This window comes from Diospyros lotus, chromosome 3 (genome assembly GCF_014633365.1).
Source record: "Diospyros lotus cultivar Yz01 chromosome 3, ASM1463336v1, whole genome shotgun sequence".
NCBI classification, from domain to species: Eukaryota; Viridiplantae; Streptophyta; class Magnoliopsida; order Ericales; family Ebenaceae; genus Diospyros; species Diospyros lotus.
Genome location: NC_068340.1, coordinates 14,141,932 through 14,163,214, shown reverse-complemented (window position 1 = coordinate 14,163,214; position 21,283 = coordinate 14,141,932). Strand labels below are relative to the sequence as shown.

The window sequence follows — 21,283 nt, the reverse complement described above, 5'->3', positions numbered from 1 at the left end:
GGTAAGGTTTTTATTGTTATCAATTTATTGGGCTGTAAATTTAAATTTCATTCACTTTATCAGTTGTTGTAAGGTTTGAGTTTAGCCTCAAAACTCATTGTATACAAAGGTTTTAGGGTGAACCTTAGTAAAACCCTCCTTGTTTTCATTAGTGAAAGTAATTGAGATTGAAAAATCCTTCAAGTGGGAAGACTTGAAGGTAGTGGACTAGACCAGGTGCTGAACCACTATAAATCTCATGTGCACTTAATTTATTATTTTGTTTGTCATTGTTCATTGCTCAAACTTTCAAAAGAATCGTTATCAAAGATTAAAACGAATTTTCTTTTAGCCTAAGCATATATATATAGCATTGATCTCAAGCATTTTTGGTATACTTTTTCTTAAGGAAATTATCTTTGTCAAAAACTGTTATTTCCAAATATAAGTTAAAGATTTCGAAACAAGTAAAAACAAAAACATTTATTTCAAAACATAAATCTTATATTTCGAAACCTAGTTCCCTTTTCATTAATTAGTGTTAAAAGAAGAAAAAATTTATATATATCCCAATTCACCCCCCCCCCCCCCCTCTCTCGGGATATATTCGCTATCATTTGAACTAAGAGAGAGAGAATTCTACAGTTATCTGGACTGCATTCTCAAGGTTGGAGGTGGCCATAGTGTCTAGTTATTCAGGCTAGGTAGAACCGAGCTCTGATACCATGAGAAACTAAATAACCTAAGTAGGAAAACCTTAGGTATGATTGGAGATTAATGGAGCAATCTAATTCTCAACTTGTACTGACAATAGAATGAGTATTTATACATGTGTTATGCTACGGTTTTAATCCTAAAATACAGGGATTGGTTACAATCTAAATTCAAATATGTTACAAGATAGATAAGATAGGATACATAATTTAAAACTCAAGTGGCAGATATATCTTATTTTTCGGAACCTTTTATCTCAATCTTTATCTTCTCTTTTTCCTTATCTTCTTCAGTTTCAAACACTCCTTATCATCTCCTTTCCTTTCGACTTTTATTCAAACAACAACATATCACTTTCATGCCTTTATCTTCATCAGAACCACTTAGATTCTTTTAACCGGATTCTGCAACATGTATAAATTTGTCTTGAATAATAATCAGAGAGAAGCTAATTTTGTCCAAATATTTACATGGTATTAGAGCAGTGAGAAGGAGAGTTCAGAGAGACAGAAAGAGCAAGAAGATGGCAAAGTTCTTTGCCATCGTCAGCCACTGCACATCTCCTTCATCTCCTTTAACTTCGTCCACTATAGCTGCAACCCCAACCACAACCGTCACCGTTGATATTTCCCTTAACCACAATCACAACCATCGCCATTGAAGGGATAATCGACCACAATCACAAAACTGCATCAAAGGAACTGAAGGGTCGCAGAATGGAGATTGATGAGGAAGAAAAGAGAGTTTACAGCACAAAACTCAAACAACCATCGCAATCATCAGAGAAGATGAGAAAACGCAGCATAAAGCAACACTTTGACATCAAATATGGTACATCAAATATGGTAAAGGTTGGTCCCAGGTGGACTCATGGAGAAGGCAAACAGTCACACCAGAGAAGGCTGATTTGTCGGTCATCATCATGTGGTCATTCAATGATAGCACTCGTGATCACCTCTATTGTCACTGCCTCGTCACCGCCTCTCCAAATATCCTAAGAAGGTGATTTGTACGAACTTAGGCAAGAAAACCTCAGAGTTTTAAAAAAATATGCCTACATATGAGTTAAACAACAGGTATGGCAAGTTGCCTTTATTTTTCTGGAGGTTGCTGCTTTAGCCTTTATAGTTGCTTTATCGTCTTTTAGTTGTAAGGGTTATTGCTTCAGCCCAAGTATAAAATAAAAACATTGTAAGGATTATTGCTTCAACTCATGCGTAAAAAAACATTGTAAGGGCTATTGCTTCAGCCCAAGTGTAAAAAACATTGTAAAGGTTATTGCTTGATCTCATGAAAAAGCATAGTGTGGTTATAGCTGAACCCATCAGAAGCTACCACTGTACAAGAGAATAGTGCTCGCATCTCATAAAAGGCACTTGATAGGAAATTTCATCCTCCTCAAGATGGCACAAGAGAATGCCACAAAGGAGATATTCCAACCCTAAAGACACATCACGTCAGAGTAAATTTCATCCTCCACAAAACGGCATAAGAAATCTAGGATGTCACAAGGAAGATGTGTTCCAACACTTAAGACAAAGTAGAGGCATTGTCAAGGAGAACTCTAAGTTACCCAATATCTTAGTCGTCTAAACTAGATATTGGCAGCAACTCAACATATTCAAAGTTACCTAAATAGACAAGCACTTCATAAAAAAAAATTGAATGTAGATAAGGATCTACCGAAAACCCAGTTTGAAGATGTGAAGATCCAAGCTAGGTTTTCCCAATATTTACAGCCTAGCTAGAAATAGAGACTGTTAGGTAGTTAGGCATATAGGAAAAAAAAATTATACAATTATTCATTTTCTAAGTGGCAGTTTTTTCTGTGTAACTGTCACCATATGAGTAGTTACCAATCTGAATAATAATCAAAGAGAAGTTAATTCTGTCCAAATATCTACACTATGGTCCATGAAGTGTGTGAAATATTATAGTTATTATCTTATTGAGAGAATTGCAATAAATTAAGAACCTATCAAAATGTTTTCGAACAATAAAAAAGATAAGAATTGCTCACAGCCCAATTTAGTATGATCGAACAAAACACGGTGAAATTAAAAGAGATACATCAAGGAGAAGCTGAATAAAAAAATCATTTATATTACATATTTGAAGACAAGAAAAACTGACTAATATTCATACAATCTTAAACAAGCTGAGAGTGCGAGACATCTTCGCCTCAGCTTAAGGGAGAATCCCAACAGATGTATATTGGCAGTACTAGTTTTGAGGGATTATGATTGCTCAAATTATGGATTCTAATTTGTAATTTTGTATGATTGAGTGGTTGGTTTATGCTAATTGATTTGTGTTAATTTATTTTTCCTTTTTAGTTTCAACTATTTCTGTATAAAATGGGCATCGATTAATGGGCCAAAATTATTTAGCTTAAAGGGATATGTTCATGAATAGAAAAGATTGACAATCTAGTATCCATGCATCTGAGTCCGAGTAGTGGGATTAAGGCTTGGATATTGTTATAAAAATTATTTGTTAATTGATTTGTGTTATTTTATTCAAATCTCACATTCTTTAGATAGTTTGGACATGAAAGACAGACAAAAATACACACTTGTGAGGAAACTGGGAAGCAAACAAAATGGAAGACATTATAGAAATGAAAACTTGGCTAAAAGCTCTTAGGAAAGACAAGGCGTATAATAGCTTTACAGAGGATATTTTCATGAATAGAGAGGATTGACAAGCTAGTATCCAAGAATCTGATTCCACGTAATGGGATTAAGGCTTGGATATTGTTGTATATAAATTTCACATTCTTAATGCTGTTACGAATCATTTATCTTTCAATGGCTCAAGTATCATCCCAAGGGTTCACTCCAGTCTAAAGGATTAAGTACAGAGGTAACTTCCCAGGAAGCCAGAGAGTTCCAAGCTAGCCCCTAAGCTAATTCAAGGTCATTTAAACCTCTCCCTCCCTTGCTGACTTCCTCTGTGTGTGCTCGCATGCTGGTGAGAGAGAAAGAGAGAGAGCTCCAACATCACTAAGTGTAATTAAGTATCAAACTAATGACTCCAGAATCATCAAAATGGTTCCTGGATTGTGATTCAAGTTTTGTACTTCTTCAGAAAATTAACCTTCGATGAAACTTCCAGAAGACGAATACATGGAGGCCAATGAACTTGTCTTTCATCTCCCCAGGTAGTAATTTTTCTCTAATGCACAGCACAAACATAGAATAAGCAACTGTAATATTGTCCAATCTGGTTCCAAAATCTAATTTAAGCAGGTGCATTTTCCACCCCGAAGAAAAAAGTACAGTTTTAAATATCTAATCCAATGTTGACATATGCACTTAAAGCAGCTTAGTAGTTTCCTCAACAAATATTAAGGATCTCATGTGCTTCAGAAAGAATAGATTGGAGAGCTTCATGCTTGAAGCAGGATATCTGAAATGCTGTCAAAGAACTCCACCATAAGCAATGATTTTTTCTACATGTTGCAAACAACCACCACCTATCAAATCTTAGTCCCACTATCTACATACCCACACAATTCCAAATATCTTTAACTAGACACTCAATAAATCCCCTTGCACGTGATGACAACAACCAACCTTAGAGCTTTTGAGAAGAATAGGAGAGCAGGTAACCTCAGAGAGAGAGAGGGGGGGGGGGGGGGGGGGGGATAATATTCAGTGGTCTAAAGGAAAATAAATTTAATTGAACCATGAAATGGAATAAAAGGCATGTGAAGTCAAACATTAACATGAAAAGGAAAAAAGATTAGGACTGATGATAGTGACTAGATGTTCCAAATTTCTCTAAGTTAAAGTAGCCTTATTGATACGACAAAGACACCATTTCTGCCTGCAATAGTTGAACCATGAAATGGAATAAAAGGCATGTGAAGTCAAACATTATCATGAAAAGGACAAAAGATTAGGACTGATGATGGTGACTAGATGTTCCAAATTTCTCTAAGTTGAAGTAGCCTTATTGATACGACAAAGACACCATTTCTGCCTGCAATAGTCGAAACAGATTCAAATTAAGAGTAATATAATTGAATCTTACAGCAAAAAATCCTCCTGCTCCATTCCCAGCATCAACAACTATATGAAACCCCTCCAGAGGCCTCTCTGAGAGAAATTACATAAGACAGTGAGTGTGCAGATCTTTTTCAGTTAAACCAAATGAGTACTAAAAGAAACAAGGGAAAGAGCAGTGATATCAAGAGTCCCATTTAGAAATGTTCCAATCAAACTGTGCTTCATGTGGTAGAAGAAAGACACTGATTCTCGTAGTGCTCTTCAGCAACTGGATTAACTTTTAGAACTGCAACTTGTTTGGGGGAATATTACCTATATTTCCTGCAGCTTTGCGTACAGCTGCTACAAGATCAGATGTATAAACAGACATGTAATCAACTTGTTTTATATATGAAGAAGCCTTTCGTTCTGCATCTTGCAAATGTTCAACTGTAAAGTTACTGTATATATTTGCAGCCCGCTCCAAAATGTCCTTAATATCTGCTTTCCCAAGCCCTCCAGCATTTGTGAAGAATTTGAATCCATTCCTGTTGTAAGGAAGATGACTTGCTGTTTTGGAAGCATATGTTAGAAAATTTGTTCAGCCAAAATGATTTTGATAAGAAAACAGACGAGCAAGTCTGGAGACTAAGAAAATAAGCAGAAATCCAAACCCAACCACTTAATCAGATCCTGCACTGCATAAGATCTATTTAAGGGTTATTTCTTAACCTGTAATCATAATTGATCCATCAACTGGACATAAAAAGTTGTCATCTTCGGTGATTGTGCTATTAAACATTGCTGGCGTGGACGCTAACCTACAATGGGAGAACATATGCCTATGGTTAACACATCCCCATTATTGTAAGTATCAACACCAGGTAAATGACAAAATTTATGCAAAAGATATAAACTGTGAAAATTATACTATTATAGAATCACTCAAACCAAATAATAAGACAGACAAATTTAAGGAAAGGCCACTTATTGAAACAGATCTCGCAAATATGATATATCAAACTCAAATAACAACCAAAAAGTAAAAGAATTAGTTTGAAAATGTGAAGACTATATTAATGCTTCGCATGTCTGTACATGTATCTACAGTGACATAGAGTCGCAAAAAAGTCAGATAACCTATACAGTGGGAGGCTGTGGTTCATAGAATACACTTGGACCAAGTGTAGAACCAATCAGGATCATAATTTTCTGGAAGATGTCTATAAGCCACTAACAATTATTCACTATTCCTTTGATATTTTCTATCTCTATCAGATATAACATCATAGAACTGCCTCTGTGTGGCGACCCCGGTCCCATTTATTTTTACCAATGTTCAAAAACGCGTTAGGCACTAGTCGGGCATCAGGCTGGGGCCTAGGCAGCGACTAGGAAAAATGATATTTTTTTTTTCTAAAAACCTTTTGATGTAATTTGATATTATTTTCAGGTAAATCAAAGTTGAAAAGACAAGTGAAATAATAGAATTAAGACTCAGAAAATAAACTATTATATTAGTTATAAGTTCAAGCAGGTAGAAGCAGCAATAATACAACATAAACCATATCCGAAGAATCTAAGTCTAACTATCTAATTGGTCTTCTTCCTCTCCATATTCTTCCAATACACGATCTTCATCGGACTCAAAATCAAATTTATTGGTTTCTTGCTCATCTTCTTCTTCTGATTGAAAATCATCTTCATGAAGCTCTCTCATCCTAGAACTTCTTCGAGCTTGAAGCATCTCGTCTGCTCGCAATGCTTCACCAACCACTTCCCAAGTGAGCCCCATACCAGGCTCAACTTCTTCATCATCTTCTCCATCAACAATCCATCCTTGTGCATTACTAGCATCACTAGCAAGTAGCACATCAACATTCCTTTCCTTCTCCCTTTTGTGCTTGTTCATCAATTTCGTATTAAATTGAACATAGACTAGATTGTTCAATCGATTCACGTCTAGTCTATTTCTTTTCTTCGTATGTATCTACATAAATAAAATAAAAGCAATATCAATATAAATGATAACTAAATAAGGATAACTAATTGATAGTAAATAAATATAATTCATATATACACTAACCCCTTCAAAAGTGCTCCAATTTCTTTCACAACCGGATGAACTAGTGGTTAACGAGAAAATCTTTCTCGCCATTCGTTGCAAGTTTGGAGTTTGATTTCCATAAGTCATCCACCATGTAACTACATAGGTCAAACAAGTATAAAGTAAACAAATTTAATTTATGCACTAATACACAATAGAAAAGATTAAAGGAATTTTATACCTAGATTATAATTGTTATCATTTTTCGCACACCCTTGAGTTGCCCACGATTTTCCAAAAGCTCCATCTTTACGAGTATACTTTGGCAACTCAACAATTATAACATGGCCTTGCAATTCACCATCATAATGATAAAACATCTCCACACAGTTAAAAAGCCCATCCATCACTTCATTATCAAGTTGTATATCCATATCCTTGAAAAAGTAGTAGGGATTCAAAAGGTAAGCTGCAAAATGTAGTGGACTATCTAGCCTATCTTTCACCCTTGCTTCAATAATCTCCATAATAGGCTTATAGCTCTTTTCAAGATTATTTAAGGCCTCCTTAATATCTTTCTTTGCTTGCTTAATCTCTCCACATAAAAAGCCCATAGAAGGCTTTCTATTCGCATCAACAATTCGAAGCACCTTCACCAAATGTGCAAAAACCTTAAGGCATATAGTCACACCATTCCAAAAGGCAATGCTCATCACAGTAGCATAGGTTGCTTTCCCTTTAATAATCTTCGACCATTTGCACTCCTCCTATTCAGAGTTGGTAAACATTGCCCTTAGTTGGGCCTTTTTCTCCATCAAACTCTGCAAAGTCAAGAAAGCAGAAGCGAATCTAGTGACTCCTGGTCTAACTATATCCCTCTTCTTCGTAAATGACCTCATTAAGGACAAGGTCTTATGGTGTGCATAAATGAAGATTGTGAAACTCTTGGCCTGATCAATGACTTTCTTATACTTCGGCAGTTTTCCAATACTTTCAAGCATCAAATTGATGGTGTGAGTAGCACATGAGATCCAAAAGATATTTGGCCTCTTCACCTTCAATAATTTTACCGCTCCCATATTGTTGGTAGCATTGTTGGTTACTACTTGGATGACATTTTGTGGCCCAACTTGCTCAATGCACTTATCCACATACTCAAAGATAAGTTCACTTGTATGTGCTTCATCTGAAGACTCTCTGGAAGAAAGGAAAACAGTACCTACATTAGAATTAACACATAAGTTCATGATGCTCCTCCTTTTTCTATCTGTCCAAGCATCTGTCATAATGGAGCACCCATTTCGTGCCCACTCTTCTTTATGCTTCTTCAATAACTCTTTTGTTCTGTCAACTTCCCCCTTTAATAGCGGTTCCTTCAATTGGTATTAACTGGGAGGTTTAAAGCCCGACCCAAATTGACCAACCGCCTCAACAAACAATTTGAAGCTATCATTGTCAATAGCATTGAAAGGTATACCGGCTTCATACACCCATCTAGCACAACATTCACAAACAGACTATGTTCTATCTTTAAATAGTGATTCACTAATAGTTTGTTGCCTTTGGGTCATTCTTGCACTCAAACAAGTTTCAGGGCTGATGGAGCTAGCAAACTTATCCATAGGGCCAAGAGTACGGGACGTTTTTTTGCTACCTAACTCTTGCAATTCATCTTCATCATCCCCTTCCACCCTTTCAGAGATATTAACAGCTGATCTCATCAAATCTTCCTCCTCCTTATTTTTCCTCTTATTCTTTGCCTTGGCAATAGCATTCTTACATTTGGCTTGATCAGTCGGAGAAGATTTTGGACATGCAGAAATATTTCCAGAAATGTGGCCAATGTGTTCTTTTACTCTGTAAACACCTCCAGACATAATTTTACCACACAACTTACATTTAATTTTATCCATATTCTTCGGATCAATTAACATTTCATACTCCCATCCGACATCATTTGACTTCCTTTTAAGAATTGAGGCCTCGGATGATGCTCCCATACTTCCAATCCTATTTGAATCATTCATTTCACTTCCTGTTTTCTTTTTTTTCCCTGAGTATTGAATAATTGACATTGAAATTTAATTAAAAAGAGTTAGAGACATCTAATGAAATAGATCAACAGATGCTGCTTGCTGCTTGTTGAAGCAGCAAGTAGCAGCAACTTCCTACAGCGAGCAGCTTTGCATTGCTGCTTGCTGCTTGCTGCTGCAACAAGCAGCAATGCAAGCTTGCGTTGGCGGAGGAAGATGGAATGATGGATACATACCGCAGGAAGACGAGATCGGCGACGAGAGATGACAGCCAACAAATGAGATTGGTGGCGACGAGAGAGAACGACCAACAGGTGAGGTCGGCGGCAACGAGAGAGCACGACCAAGAGAAGAGATCGATGGCGGCGACGAACGACCAAGAGGAGATCGAAGGCGAGAGAGAGAGAGAGGAGCTGCGATGAACGACCAAAGAGAGAAAGGGAAAGGGGAAATAGAGAAAGGGAAGGGGAAATAAGATCGGCCCAGGACGCGCACGACCTAGGTGGCCCAGGCTGCAGGCGGCCATCCAGGCGGTTAGGCGACGCCTGGTCCAACTAGGCGCCGCCGCGACACGATTAGTCGGACCTGGCGCATAATGCTACCGAGAAGCCCTAAATCGCCACAGCCAGTGGCTGCCCAACGCCTAGGCCGAATTTTCGAACACTGATTTTTACTCCATTTCATAACTTCCCCATAAAAGAGTTCCAACTCCCTCCGTTTGATTCTCAACCCTACTCCTATTAAACCATAAATAAATCATCGTAAATCCTAGGATTAATCCATCAAGATATTGGGTTGTTAGAGGCTCCCCTCATAAATTTCGTCCTCAAAATTTTGCAAGGAGAATATTTTCCTTTCTAACTATCATCCTTGCTATACATAGATTTTGGAATCAGCCTAAGTTTTCAAACAAATAAGGAAATTTCTCTCACATTTTCTCCTCAATTTCCCAAATTGCTTCTCGCTCTAAATGCTAACTCCATTGCACCTTTACCATAGGAATAAATTTGTGTCTTAATTGGCGGTCTTGTTGATCTAATATTCGCATCAATTGTACGTCAAAGTCATGTTGGGCTGGAGATCAATCTCCTCGGTAATTCAACAGCAAGGTTATGGATATGCTTTCGTAATTGAGAAACATGAAACACATCATATAGTCTAGCTAGCACATCTGGAAGTTCAAATTGATAGATGACAAGACCAATTTGTTCTAAGATTCAGTATGGCCCTAAATACTGAGGTCCCACCTTCCCTCTTCATTGATGTCTAAAGGCTAGTCGTAACGGGGTATTTCAAAGGTATACCATGCCTCCCATGGCAAAGTCTAAAGGTCAAGTTCGTGGATCGGCGTATTGCTTTTGTCGATCTTGGGCTACTTTCATGTTCTTATGAGCGATCTCAATTTGCTTAGTAGTATTATCTATAAGATCTGTCTAAACAAGTTGTTTTTTCTCCCACATCAAGCCAACATATTGGTGATCGACAATGTCATCCATATAACGCCTCGTAGAGTGCCATCCCTATGGTTACCAGATAATTATTGTTATAGGCAAATTCTACCAAACATAGATATTCATCTCAATTACCCCCCAAAATCTTGTACACATGCCCTGAGCATGTCTTCCAGAATTTGATTGATAAGCTCTGTTTAACAATCCGTCTGGGGGTGATAAGCAATGCTAAAATTAGTTGTGTCCCCAATTCCTCTTGCATAGTCTTCCAGAATTTTGATAAAAATCAAGAATCTCGATTAGATACAATACTCACTGGAATTCCATGCAAATGAACAATCTCTTGAATATAAAGGAGAGCAAGTTGTTCAGCACCTATGTTACTTCTCATGGATATGAAATGTACTGATTTTGTCAATCGATCTATGACCTCCCAAATAGCATCAGTTTTTCTTGGAGTTCGTGGTAGTCCCACGATAAAGTCTGTTGCTATATGTTCCCATTTTCATTTGGGAATTTCCAAAGGTTGTAGTCTTCCTAGTGGTTTCTGATGTTCTGCTTTCACTTGTTGGCACGTGTCACATTTTTCTACAAATTCAGCCACAATTTTTTTCATTCCTAGCCACCAGTACATTTCTCGAAGATCTCAATACATTTTGGTGGCTCTAGGGTGCATTATATATGGCATATGATGCGCTTCACTTAAAATTTCTGTTGTAGCTCATCATCATTAGGCACATACACCCTTCCATTCATTCAAAGTATTCCATTACACTCATGAGCACTATACCTAGTGCTTTAAAATGGTTAAAGAAGGAAGCTCGAGGATCATCGTGGCAAGCCAAGGTCAAAAGGATTGCCCTTGCCTGCACTATTTACTACCTTTGGAACACAAGGAATAGGAAGATTTTTGAAGACAATTTGCCTTGTATTGACTCTGTCATTCGTAGGATCAAAACACAAGTATACAGGGTCACTTTTACTTTGTATCCTCATGTTTTGATTCAATTTGAGACCCTCTCTATGGGTCACTGATTGTTTGCCTGGGTATGCCCAGTGTACTTGTACAGTTCTTTTGATCTTTATGCATTTACCTTTTGATCAAAAAAAAAAAAAGTATTCCATTACAAAATTCAAATCCAGGCTGCTTAGGTTGTTCGTTCTTGTCTACCCATTGTTTTAGACTACTATCCTTAGTCGTAGCCCGCTTAATTTCTTCCCATAAGTCAACCTACAATCGCATTCGTGCCACTACCACGGTGTTCCCATGCGGTTCTGCCTTAATGGCTAACTCTGAAAATTCCTTAGTCAAGGTTCGCCAATGAATGACTAGTTAGACTCCCGTCATGAAATTCTTTCGACTTAGCGCATTTGCTACAAGATTTGCTCGTCCAAGATGGTATTGAATGGTACAATCATAATCTTTTAGAAATTCTATCCACCATCGTTGGCGAAGATTTAAGTGTCCTTGGAAGAAAAGATACTTCAAACTCTGATGATCTGTATATATGGTAAACTTTTCTCCATAGAAGTAATGTTGCCACAATTTCAAAGCATGTACCAAAGCTTCTAGTTCCATATCGTGCATAGGATAATTCTTTTTTCATGGGGTCATAGCTGTCAAGACCCGTATGTGATCACTTTCCCATGTTACATTAATACACATCCCAAACATGTTCCTGAAGCATCCGTATAGGCCTCGTATCCATCAAAACTTACAGGTATCGCCAATACTAGAACCGACGTTAATCGGTGTTTAAGTTCCTAAAAACTCAATTCACAAGTGTCGCTCCAAGCAAATTTGACCCTCTTTCAAGTCAGCTGAGTAAGGGGAAGCAAGCCTTGAAAATTCCTTAAATTTCCAATAATAACCTACCAATCCAAGAAAACTTCTTATCTCTATAATGTTAGTAGGTCGTGGCCATTCTGTCACCGCTCTAATCTTGGTAGGATCCATAGAAATCCCTTGCTCTAAAACTATGTGACCCAGAAAAGCTACTTCTTTCAACCAAAAGTCACATTTATTGAACTTAGCATATAGCTTTTGGTCCCTCAATGTGGACAAGGTTATCCTCAGATGCTCTTGATGAGTCTCTTCACTAGACAAGTATATCAACATATCGTCAATGAAAATGATGATGAATTTGTCCAGGTATGGTTGGAATATTTGATTCATAAGATCCACAAATGCAGCTGGTGCATTAGTTAGACGAAAAGCCATCATCGAATACTCGTGATGACCATATCGTGACCTAAACGCAATCTTGGGAATGTCTTCTTCCCTTATCTTCAATTGATAATATCCTGATTGAAAATCAATCTTGGAAAATATTTGAGCTTCTTGCAACTGATCAAACAAATCTTAAATCCGAGATAAGGGATATTTATTCTTTATGGTGACTTTATTCAAAGCACGGTAATCTATGCACATTCTTAAACTTTCGTCTTTCTTTTGCACAAATAACACAAAGCACCCCAAGGTGACACACTGGGGTGAATAAAACCTTTATCTAACAAATCTTGCAACTGCGTTTTAAGCTCTCATAACTCAGCTAAAGCCATTTTATAAGGTGGAATGGATATAGAATGGAACTGTGCCCCTAGTAATAAGTCAATGACAAACTCAATCTCCCTATTAGGAGGTAAACCTGGTAAATCTTCTAGGAACACATCTGAATATTCTTTTACCACCCTAACATCTTCTACCTTTTTTTGCGGCTTTTCACCAACAGTAATTTGCACTGAATATCCAAGGGCTTCCCTATCCAAAAACTTTTGAGCGGTTATTGCGAATAAGACCTTTAAAGGTTGCCCCAACTGTGCACCTTTGAATCTCACAATTTTCCCATTAGGTCCAACTAGATTGATAGTCATTTTCCCACAATCTAGCTATGCTTGATGTTGTGACAAGAAATCCATACCCAAAATTATATCAAAATCCTGAATTTCCAATGAATTCAGAGCCACAATAAACGTAGTTTCTCCTATTTTGACCTAACTTCTTGGCTCAATTTGACGGATAATAGACATAATTCCCATCAAAGATTGTACACCCATGGGTTCCTTTAGTTCCATGGTATCTAATTTTGCAGAATTGATTGCAGCATATGATATAAACGAATGTGTAGCTCCAGAATTTATTAGTGCATGCATAAGTATGTATTAGACAAGGAGTGTACCTTCAATTACCATTGGATCAGCCGCAACATCAGTCTTCGTCAAATTATACACTCGTCCCATGGCCATCGTTGCCTTTCCTTCTTTTTGTTTCAACGATCCAAACCTTGTTGTGGGCATTGAGTGGAAATGTGTCTCGACTTGTTGCAAGTGAAACACACTACTAGCTTCCTTAAAGCTCCTTCCGCTTTGGGCAATCTCTAACAAAGTGCCCAAACTCTCCATAGTGGTGGCATCCCTCAAATGCCTTGGTAGCCTTACATAAAAAAGTACGTCCATGAGGTTTATGGTAGTACAGGCATGGTTTTTGTTCCCTCTTAAATTTTCTTATCCCCAGGCCGGGCGGGTAAGTTGAAATCCTTGCGCTATCAAGGTCCTACTTAATCCACCACCATCAGACGCTTCCCATTGAGCTCCACTAGACTTGATTGGACTTGACTGTTCTTGGGCTAGTTGTTGTATGCTAGCTGCATAAACCTACCCCTGTCCTCTTGGTTGTCCATTCTTAGAAGGCTCACCATGAAGCTTCCAACACTTTTCTATGGTATGACAGGACTTCCTACAATAAGCATACCATACAGCGCCCTTGCTATTCACTTTTGATAAATCAAATGGCTTCTTATCATCTCTAGGTTGCTTGTCCGAGCCCGGATTCTTCACAATTGCAAGAGCCAAACTATTTGCAACAATTGTCTCAAGCATCACTCTTCTTCCTTCCTCATCACGCACAATTGCAATTGTCTCATTTAGGAAAGGCACGTCTTCCTTTCTAATGATTTGCACTCCAAATGCATCAGATTCCATATTTAATCCAGCAAGAGAGTCATAAATTCTTTCTTTTTCAACAAATCCTTCTTGTAAGGCTGCATCATCACTGCACTTTATCTATATGCATTGATAATGGTCCATCTCTTACCACAACTGTTGTTGCCAAAAATACAACAATAAAAACTTCTTTAGAGTAAGAGAAATCGTTGTCTGAAGTTTGGGATGTCAATGCCCGAAAGTACAACCGCTGAAAGAGCTCTCTCGGAGAGAGGACTTCCCGACAGAAGAGAGCTGCGGAAGAGATGAGTAAGCCTTTCGGAGGGGTTCTCTCAAAGAGCAAGTGTCTCTCAGAGAGGTGGTCTCTCGAAAAGGTTCGATCGGCTAGGTGCCCTGAGAGGAATTAGTCGGCTTCCGGAAAGAGAACGAGTCTCTTTCGAGAAGGTGCTTCGAGCACCTCGGAGAGAACAGGGGTTCTCTCGGAGGGGTAAAAGAGGATTGGACTTGGCTTCCGGAAGAACTGCAACACACGACAGAAGTTAGAAGGCTCATGGGAAGGATTTCCCACAAAGACCCTCCGACGGTCAAGTCAGTATGCAGAAAAAGAAAAGGTCGCAAAAAGAAAATGAAAACGACTTCGAAAAGGGAAATTTGAGAGAATCTAGATGGGTTACCAGATGTTCCGATCCCCCCAATTGTGTTGTGTCTTGCCTTTTATAGAAGTCCACATCTTGATGATTGATTAGGACATGTGTGCAACGGTCTCGCTGGCCTCTCGAAGAGGCTTCTTCGAGGAGCTTCTCTGAGAGAGAATCCTCTTGGAGAGACTCTTCTGAGGATCTTTCCAAGAAGGCCTCCCAGCAGCTGTCGACAGTCCTCAAGAGCTTTCCCGAAGAGACAGGGTACCACAATTACCCCCCACTCTATGCTTTTACTTTTAGGTGAATGCGGAGAGTAGATCATCTCCGAAAGATTTGCCTCCGCAAGCTATGCCGCTTCGGCTTCCTAAGGGTCCCTTATAAATATGCCCTTGGTGCAGCAACTTTTCCACATTTATCGTATTCTTAGCCAAACTTTTGTTCTCTATGCACTTTTCTCTCCAAAAGAAAATCCACCGCGACTCCTCTCTTCGAGAGATTTCGTCATCTCTTTGAAAGAATTCAGGTTACCCCCGAAAGGATATACTCTCTCCAAAAGGTTTTTTTCCATTTTCCAAACCATTTATTTCTCTTTTCGAAAGATCCTTCTTTCCTCCAAGAGGCTACTTATAGACACATTAGATCATCTCCGAAGTAATCCCTTCTTTTTGAGAGGAATTCTTTCCTTTCCGAGAAAGTCTTCCCAATAGGATCTTCCTTCCCAAAAGACCTCTTTTCGATAGGATTCTTTCCGCAACAGGTCTCTCCGAGAGAAAATCTGATTTCTCTCTTTGCTATTCTTAGCTAATCCAGTCTGACCTAGGATCATGGCTAACACCAAAATATACCATAGGGAGACCAACGAAAACGAGGTTGTCCGAGCTTACCTCAAGGTCACAGGTTCTCGAATATCAAAGGACGATGTTGCCCTTCTTCGTAGTAACAATAGGATACCATCTCAATACCAAACTAGGATTCCCCGACAGGTCCAAAATTGTGGGGCCAATGCAGAAAAGGGTTGGGTGAGCAATTTTTAGGCCAGCTTTAGCCTCCCCCTTCACAACTTTAGCCTTTGATTCCTTAGGGTTAGTGGCTTAGCTCCAGGCCAGCTACATCCTAATGATTGGGCCCAACTAGTTGCCTTCTTTGTGCGTTGTCAAGAGAAAAAGATGGTCCCCTCTATCGAACTTTTATTTTTCTTCTTCTACCTCCATTTAGTGAGGAATCAATTTCATCTATACACTCTAGATTGCCCTCGTTCGGAGTTTGGAGGATCGCATTTTCTATGACTCCCCTGCCAAAATCGATTATTTTGATACCCAGTGGTTTTTGTCCCAACCACCGAATGGCGTGTGGAACACTCCCCACAAGTGGGTTACCGACCTTGTAAGGCTGGCGAAACCGCAATTAGGTAGGGCCACCATTAGCAACCTCCAAGAATAATACCGTGAGGAGCATTATGCTCTTCTCCTCGGTCGCCCATCACACCTATATGACTACCTAACAGTCGACAGGCTAATGCAGGTCGGATGGATCCTAGGGCCCACCAAGCGATCCCATCACCGAGTCCCTCGAGCAGTATCACATTGCCCGTCTATTGTCCATGCGACTGTAGAGGAAGGAGACATCCCCTTACAGGAGGAGCATTCCCCTGAGGGTGTGGATCCACCTGACTGCTTTTCTCGTTTTTCTTCTTCTTCTTCAATTAATTTTAGCTTATCTACATTTGCACGCACAATTCCTTATTGCTTTACTTAACTTTATTTTATGTACTCAAACTCTTATTATTTTACTTTTCTTTGCGCGCAACGATGAGGCGAATGGCATTAGGCTCACAAAGGAGGGTAGGTTTCGCAGCCGCTTCTGAGGATCTATCCCACGAGCCAACGGCCCCATGCACCCATACAGGGGCAGAGGTTGGAGAGACGGTGGCCGCACCACGGTAGAAGAAGAAGAGAGGCAGGCATGAAGCAAAAAGCATTTTGCCCGATCACGAACCTCACCAATCCGGAGGGGGAGCTTCCTACTACTGACTTCAAGCCTGCCCAAGAACCTATTCCTTGACTGTCTATGTCTCCTGCTCGGGCCTCATCAGGTAAGATGAGTAGAGCCAGGGGCGAAGCCACCTAAGAACCAGTGGAGGCAACTGCCCCTACTGGGCCAAGATTTTTTTTTAAATTTTATTTTTTACAATAATTTATTACCAAAAATAAAAATATTATATTATATTTTACTACTAGAAATAAAAAAGATGAGTATTGAAGAAAGTAAGTATATAATGGCCTAGTAGTAACCATCACAACATTTTTTACATTTTGCTTATAATTTTATTTTTTTACAATGATGATATAAATAAAATTAAGTATTAAAGAAAATTGTGAAGTAAAGAAAGCAAGTATGGAGAATTTATACTAAAGGAAATAAAAAAAATAAAAAAACAAGAATTGAGCAAATTGATGTTGCACAAATTCCTATAGATTCCAGGCTAAGAATTACAATAATGGATTACAATGCTAATTTTTAGAATCAAATTAGAAAAGCCTACTTCCAAAGAAGTCTGTGTCAACTTCAAAATCAAGACGATTCATTCAAGTTTGGTTCAATAAATTTGGTGATTGGTTGGAATATAGTATAAGTAAATATGTCGCATTTTGCTTATACTATTATCTTTTTAAAACAAATCACAAGGAACAAGGAGATGGTGAAAGAATGGTTCAATAATTTAAAAAAAAAATAGATTTTAAGTTCATGTTGGAGATGTTAATAGTGCAAACAATTAAACTCGAAACAACTATGAAACTTTAATGAATCAAGAGTAAAATATTGAGATAATTTTCTTCAGACAATTAGAACAAACATTGTGTGATTATCGAATTCGTCTAAATGCATCAATTGATTGTGTTTGATTTCTTCTACAGCAAGAACTAGCCTTTCGTGGTCATGACGAGTCTAAAGATTTAAATAATCAATGCAATTTTCTTGAACAATTGCAATTTATAGTATGAAAATCTGTAAGGACCAATTGTAAAAAAAAAAAAAAAATTAATATTATCATTATTATCTTATTTTTAAAATTATATTTTTTATATTTAAGTTCGCCCTTACGGAACCAAAATCCTAGCTCCGCCCCTGAGTGGAGTAGGGAACGGGGGGTTTGTTCAAAGGCGCAGAGGACCTGTGGCGGCTGAAGCGGGAATGAGTCACGACCCCCTCGATGCAGCGTACGTCGAGGTGTCTACAAGGCTAGATCAGATGGCCGTTGACGTTGCTCAAGGACGAGGTCGCGACATCTATAGGCGGGCCGTGATCAATCCTCAACGCTCAAGCCATCGGGTCCTAAATATTGAGGATCCTCAGCGAAACCTCAATCTTGTCTTGCCAGAGATGCCTTCTCCCATCGAGAAGGCCTATGACTTGGGTCGAGGGCGCTAGGCACGAGGTGAGACCTTCTAGATTCAGTTGGGGGTCCTGGATACCGACACGATCAACACACCAGGTGTCGGGGCCAACTTGTTGTATTCCACTATTCTCCCGCACGACGAGGGGCGGTATTTTCGCAACTCCCCCAAGGATATGGACAATTTCGAGTATCACCTAGCCATCGTAAGTCATTTTTTCTAGATTTTTGTTTCCTCTTCGTTGCCGTATGGCTCTTTCTTATAGCTTTCCTTTTGTTCTTTACAGGGGGTCGTGGCAACGAATGCCATGAACAGGGCTCGCCTGGCGACTAAGGAGACCAAGCTCAACGAGTGGAGGAACAGGTCAGCCTCCTGGAATCAAGAATGGCAACTCCTGAACTGGCGCGTCCAAGACTTAGACTTCGAGAAGTGGGAGCTGCATTCGGAGAACAAGCAATTTGCCTCTTCATACAGGTCCTTAGAGACTAGCTACCAAGAGGCCTAGACGAAGCTAGAGCACAGCCATGTGACTCATCAAGAGCTAGTTGCTTCTTTTCGAGATGTCCCGGAGGAGACTTCCCGCCTACAAAATGAGCTAGCCAATGTCGAGCAACGGGCGACTGAGGCGCAACAGGAGGTGGAAAGGCTAAAAATAGAGGCTGACTAGGCAACAAGTGACAAGCAGTGGGGACGTGGAAGAGGCCGTGAAGAAGGCAGTCAAGGACTACCGACTTTCTGCGGACTTTCTACGGACTGCTTCCTAGGATCATCCTTCTTAGGCCCAGCTCCAAGTAGGTGACTCAACTTCCCTTTGCCTTTCAAAAATGTGCAGATTAACCGAGACCACTTCAAGTAATTCTTTCCATTCAGTCTATATGCTACCTGAATGTGCTGCAACTCCCCACTTGAAGCCATGTCATTACTTCCAGCAAAAGGTGACTTTGTCGTGCTGCTTGACTTGGTTATGTCCATCATGATTCTGGGGGTTTGAGGGTGATGCTAAAGTGGATTGGAGGACATTATTGGTTACCAAAGTTGCAAAACCAAAAAGAAAGAACAAAAGCAGTGCTTGATTCCAAGAATACAAATCTAGGGCTCTAATACTATGTTCAAAACAGAACCGGTAATCCAATCTATTCCCTTAGGGAAGCATTCCCCAAATATATACAGTTGGTAGATGAAGAATAGAACAGAAAGCTAATATCTAAAATAGGAAATTGCCTAAACCTAATTTCCTATAATTGAGTCTACTGAAATTAGGAAACAAAGAATGGAAAGAATAAACTGGATCAAATTTCTAACAACTTGTAATATAATCAACCAAAAATACAGTTTCTTGGGAAAGGAAACTGTATCTTCTAACATGAACATCTAGGTAGCCAAGTATGAACATGTTTTTGGGCCTAACCGGAGAAGGATTAAGTGTAATCAACCCAAAAAGAGTTATTCAGACAGGTTTTTGTAAGAAAAAGTTTGATGTCCCAAGTATTGAAAGAGAACTACAAACAGCTTATTAAAATGGGTTATCCAGAGATTCACACAGAGAATATCAGATTAGATGTGATTGGCTCCCAAACTGCCTGGTCTAGATGACATAAATCAATCTGGCTTTATTTATTGACATACTTAAGCTATATATAAAAATCTGGCAAGTGAACCGTTTTGCAGCTTCATGCCACTCAATTACTTGAAAAGAATTTAATTGAAATACCTCAAACATGAACTTATTAAAGTACTGAACAAAACTAACACGCTTCAACTAAAGAGAAATCACCCACCCGTATTGAATGACATCCTGGCCAGCACTCGCTATTCCTCGAGAAACTGCATCCTGAAAGTTGAACAGGTTAACACTTAATAATTTCAAAAACCACTAGTAAATTCTGAACATTTTTAAATCCCGATGCATGTTATGAGTTTCTTTGAAACAATAACTTTAAACCAGAAAACCTTTCTTTCATCTCCAATATTTCTTATATCAATGTCTTGGGAAGCTAGGATAGAACATATTTAGCATGGAGAAGGGGTGGAAAGCCTGAAATTGAAATAGAGGTGAGGAGCATCAAAATTATTGGTCCAAACAATACAAGCAGACTCATCAATGCTACTTCTTGCTGTAGGCTGGTCCAGTGATCTGTTACATCTTAAATTAAAGATGCTACTCTTTACAGAGAACAACAGTTTGGTTACGTGTTTGATCACATTTGAATTCAAAAATATAGCCTTGGTGAAGTAAACCCCATTCGTTTACAAAAGTCTAAAAATTGGAAGTGATCATTTTCCCCCCCATTGATGATGTGCATGAGGCCATCAGGACCCAAATCATTCAAACAAGAAACTGATATGTTTTTAGTTTGATATAAACTATAGAATAATTAATAAAACTGAAATTCTTTATATCTAGAAACTTGCCATGCATAGAGATGATTGCTGAGCTAGAATTCATGTAGTTGACCTCACCTAGTGGGATTAAGGCTTAATATGTTCTTCTTCTTGTTGTTGTATGGAACCTTGGAAGAAGAGAAAGATGCCTAAACAACCTTAGGAAATATTTACAATAAGGAAAGATTGTACAAGATACAATCAACTAGTAATACAAGGAAATAAATAAGATAACAAGAACAAAGGAAACAAATCAGAACAACAGTAAAAGGAAACAAACTAAATAAGAAACAAATCAATATCAGCCACTGAAAGAGTAGCGAGCCGCCGAGCTGAAGGATAGTGAGCTGCCAAGCTGAAGGAAAGTGAGCTTCCAGGGCTGCCGGGTTAATGACCGAGCTGCAGAGCTGTCGAGCTCGGTAATGACCGAGCTGACGAGATGCGAAGCTCGGTAATGACCGAGCTGATGAGCTCAGTACCTGCTGAGCTCATTGAGTTTGTTTTATATTCCAACACTTCCCCTCAAGATGGAGAGTGGATATCACACATTCCCATCTTGCTTAGTATTTTGTGAAAAATAGGTCCTGATAAACCTTTAGTAAGAACATCGGCTAGCTGCCCAGTGGTAGGAACAAAAGGAGTGCATATGAGGCCACTATCAAGCTTCTCTTTGATGAAGTATCGTCTATCAATCTCAACATGCTTAG

General features: G+C 39.0%; 1 protein-coding gene across 5 annotated transcripts in view; it reads right to left on the bottom strand.

The window, feature by feature from the left end:
• Window positions 1–21,283, bottom strand: part of LOC127796694 (uncharacterized) — a 111,699-nt gene that overhangs the window by 59,207 nt on the left and 31,209 nt on the right. For all 5 annotated transcript variants that reach the window (XR_008022050.1, XR_008022051.1, XM_052328985.1 and 2 more), the window contains 4 exons: window positions 19,973–20,025; window positions 5,418–5,506; window positions 5,019–5,255; window positions 4,732–4,796 (listed from right to left, as the gene is read on the bottom strand). Coding sequence is in view for 3 of the 5 variants with exons in the window: in XM_052328985.1 (XP_052184945.1) it covers window positions 4,732–4,796; window positions 5,019–5,255; window positions 5,418–5,506; window positions 19,973–20,025 (444 nt within the window). In the remaining 2 variants the exon portion in view is untranslated. The remainder of the gene's footprint in view (window positions 1–4,731; window positions 4,797–5,018; window positions 5,256–5,417; window positions 5,507–19,972; window positions 20,026–21,283) is intronic.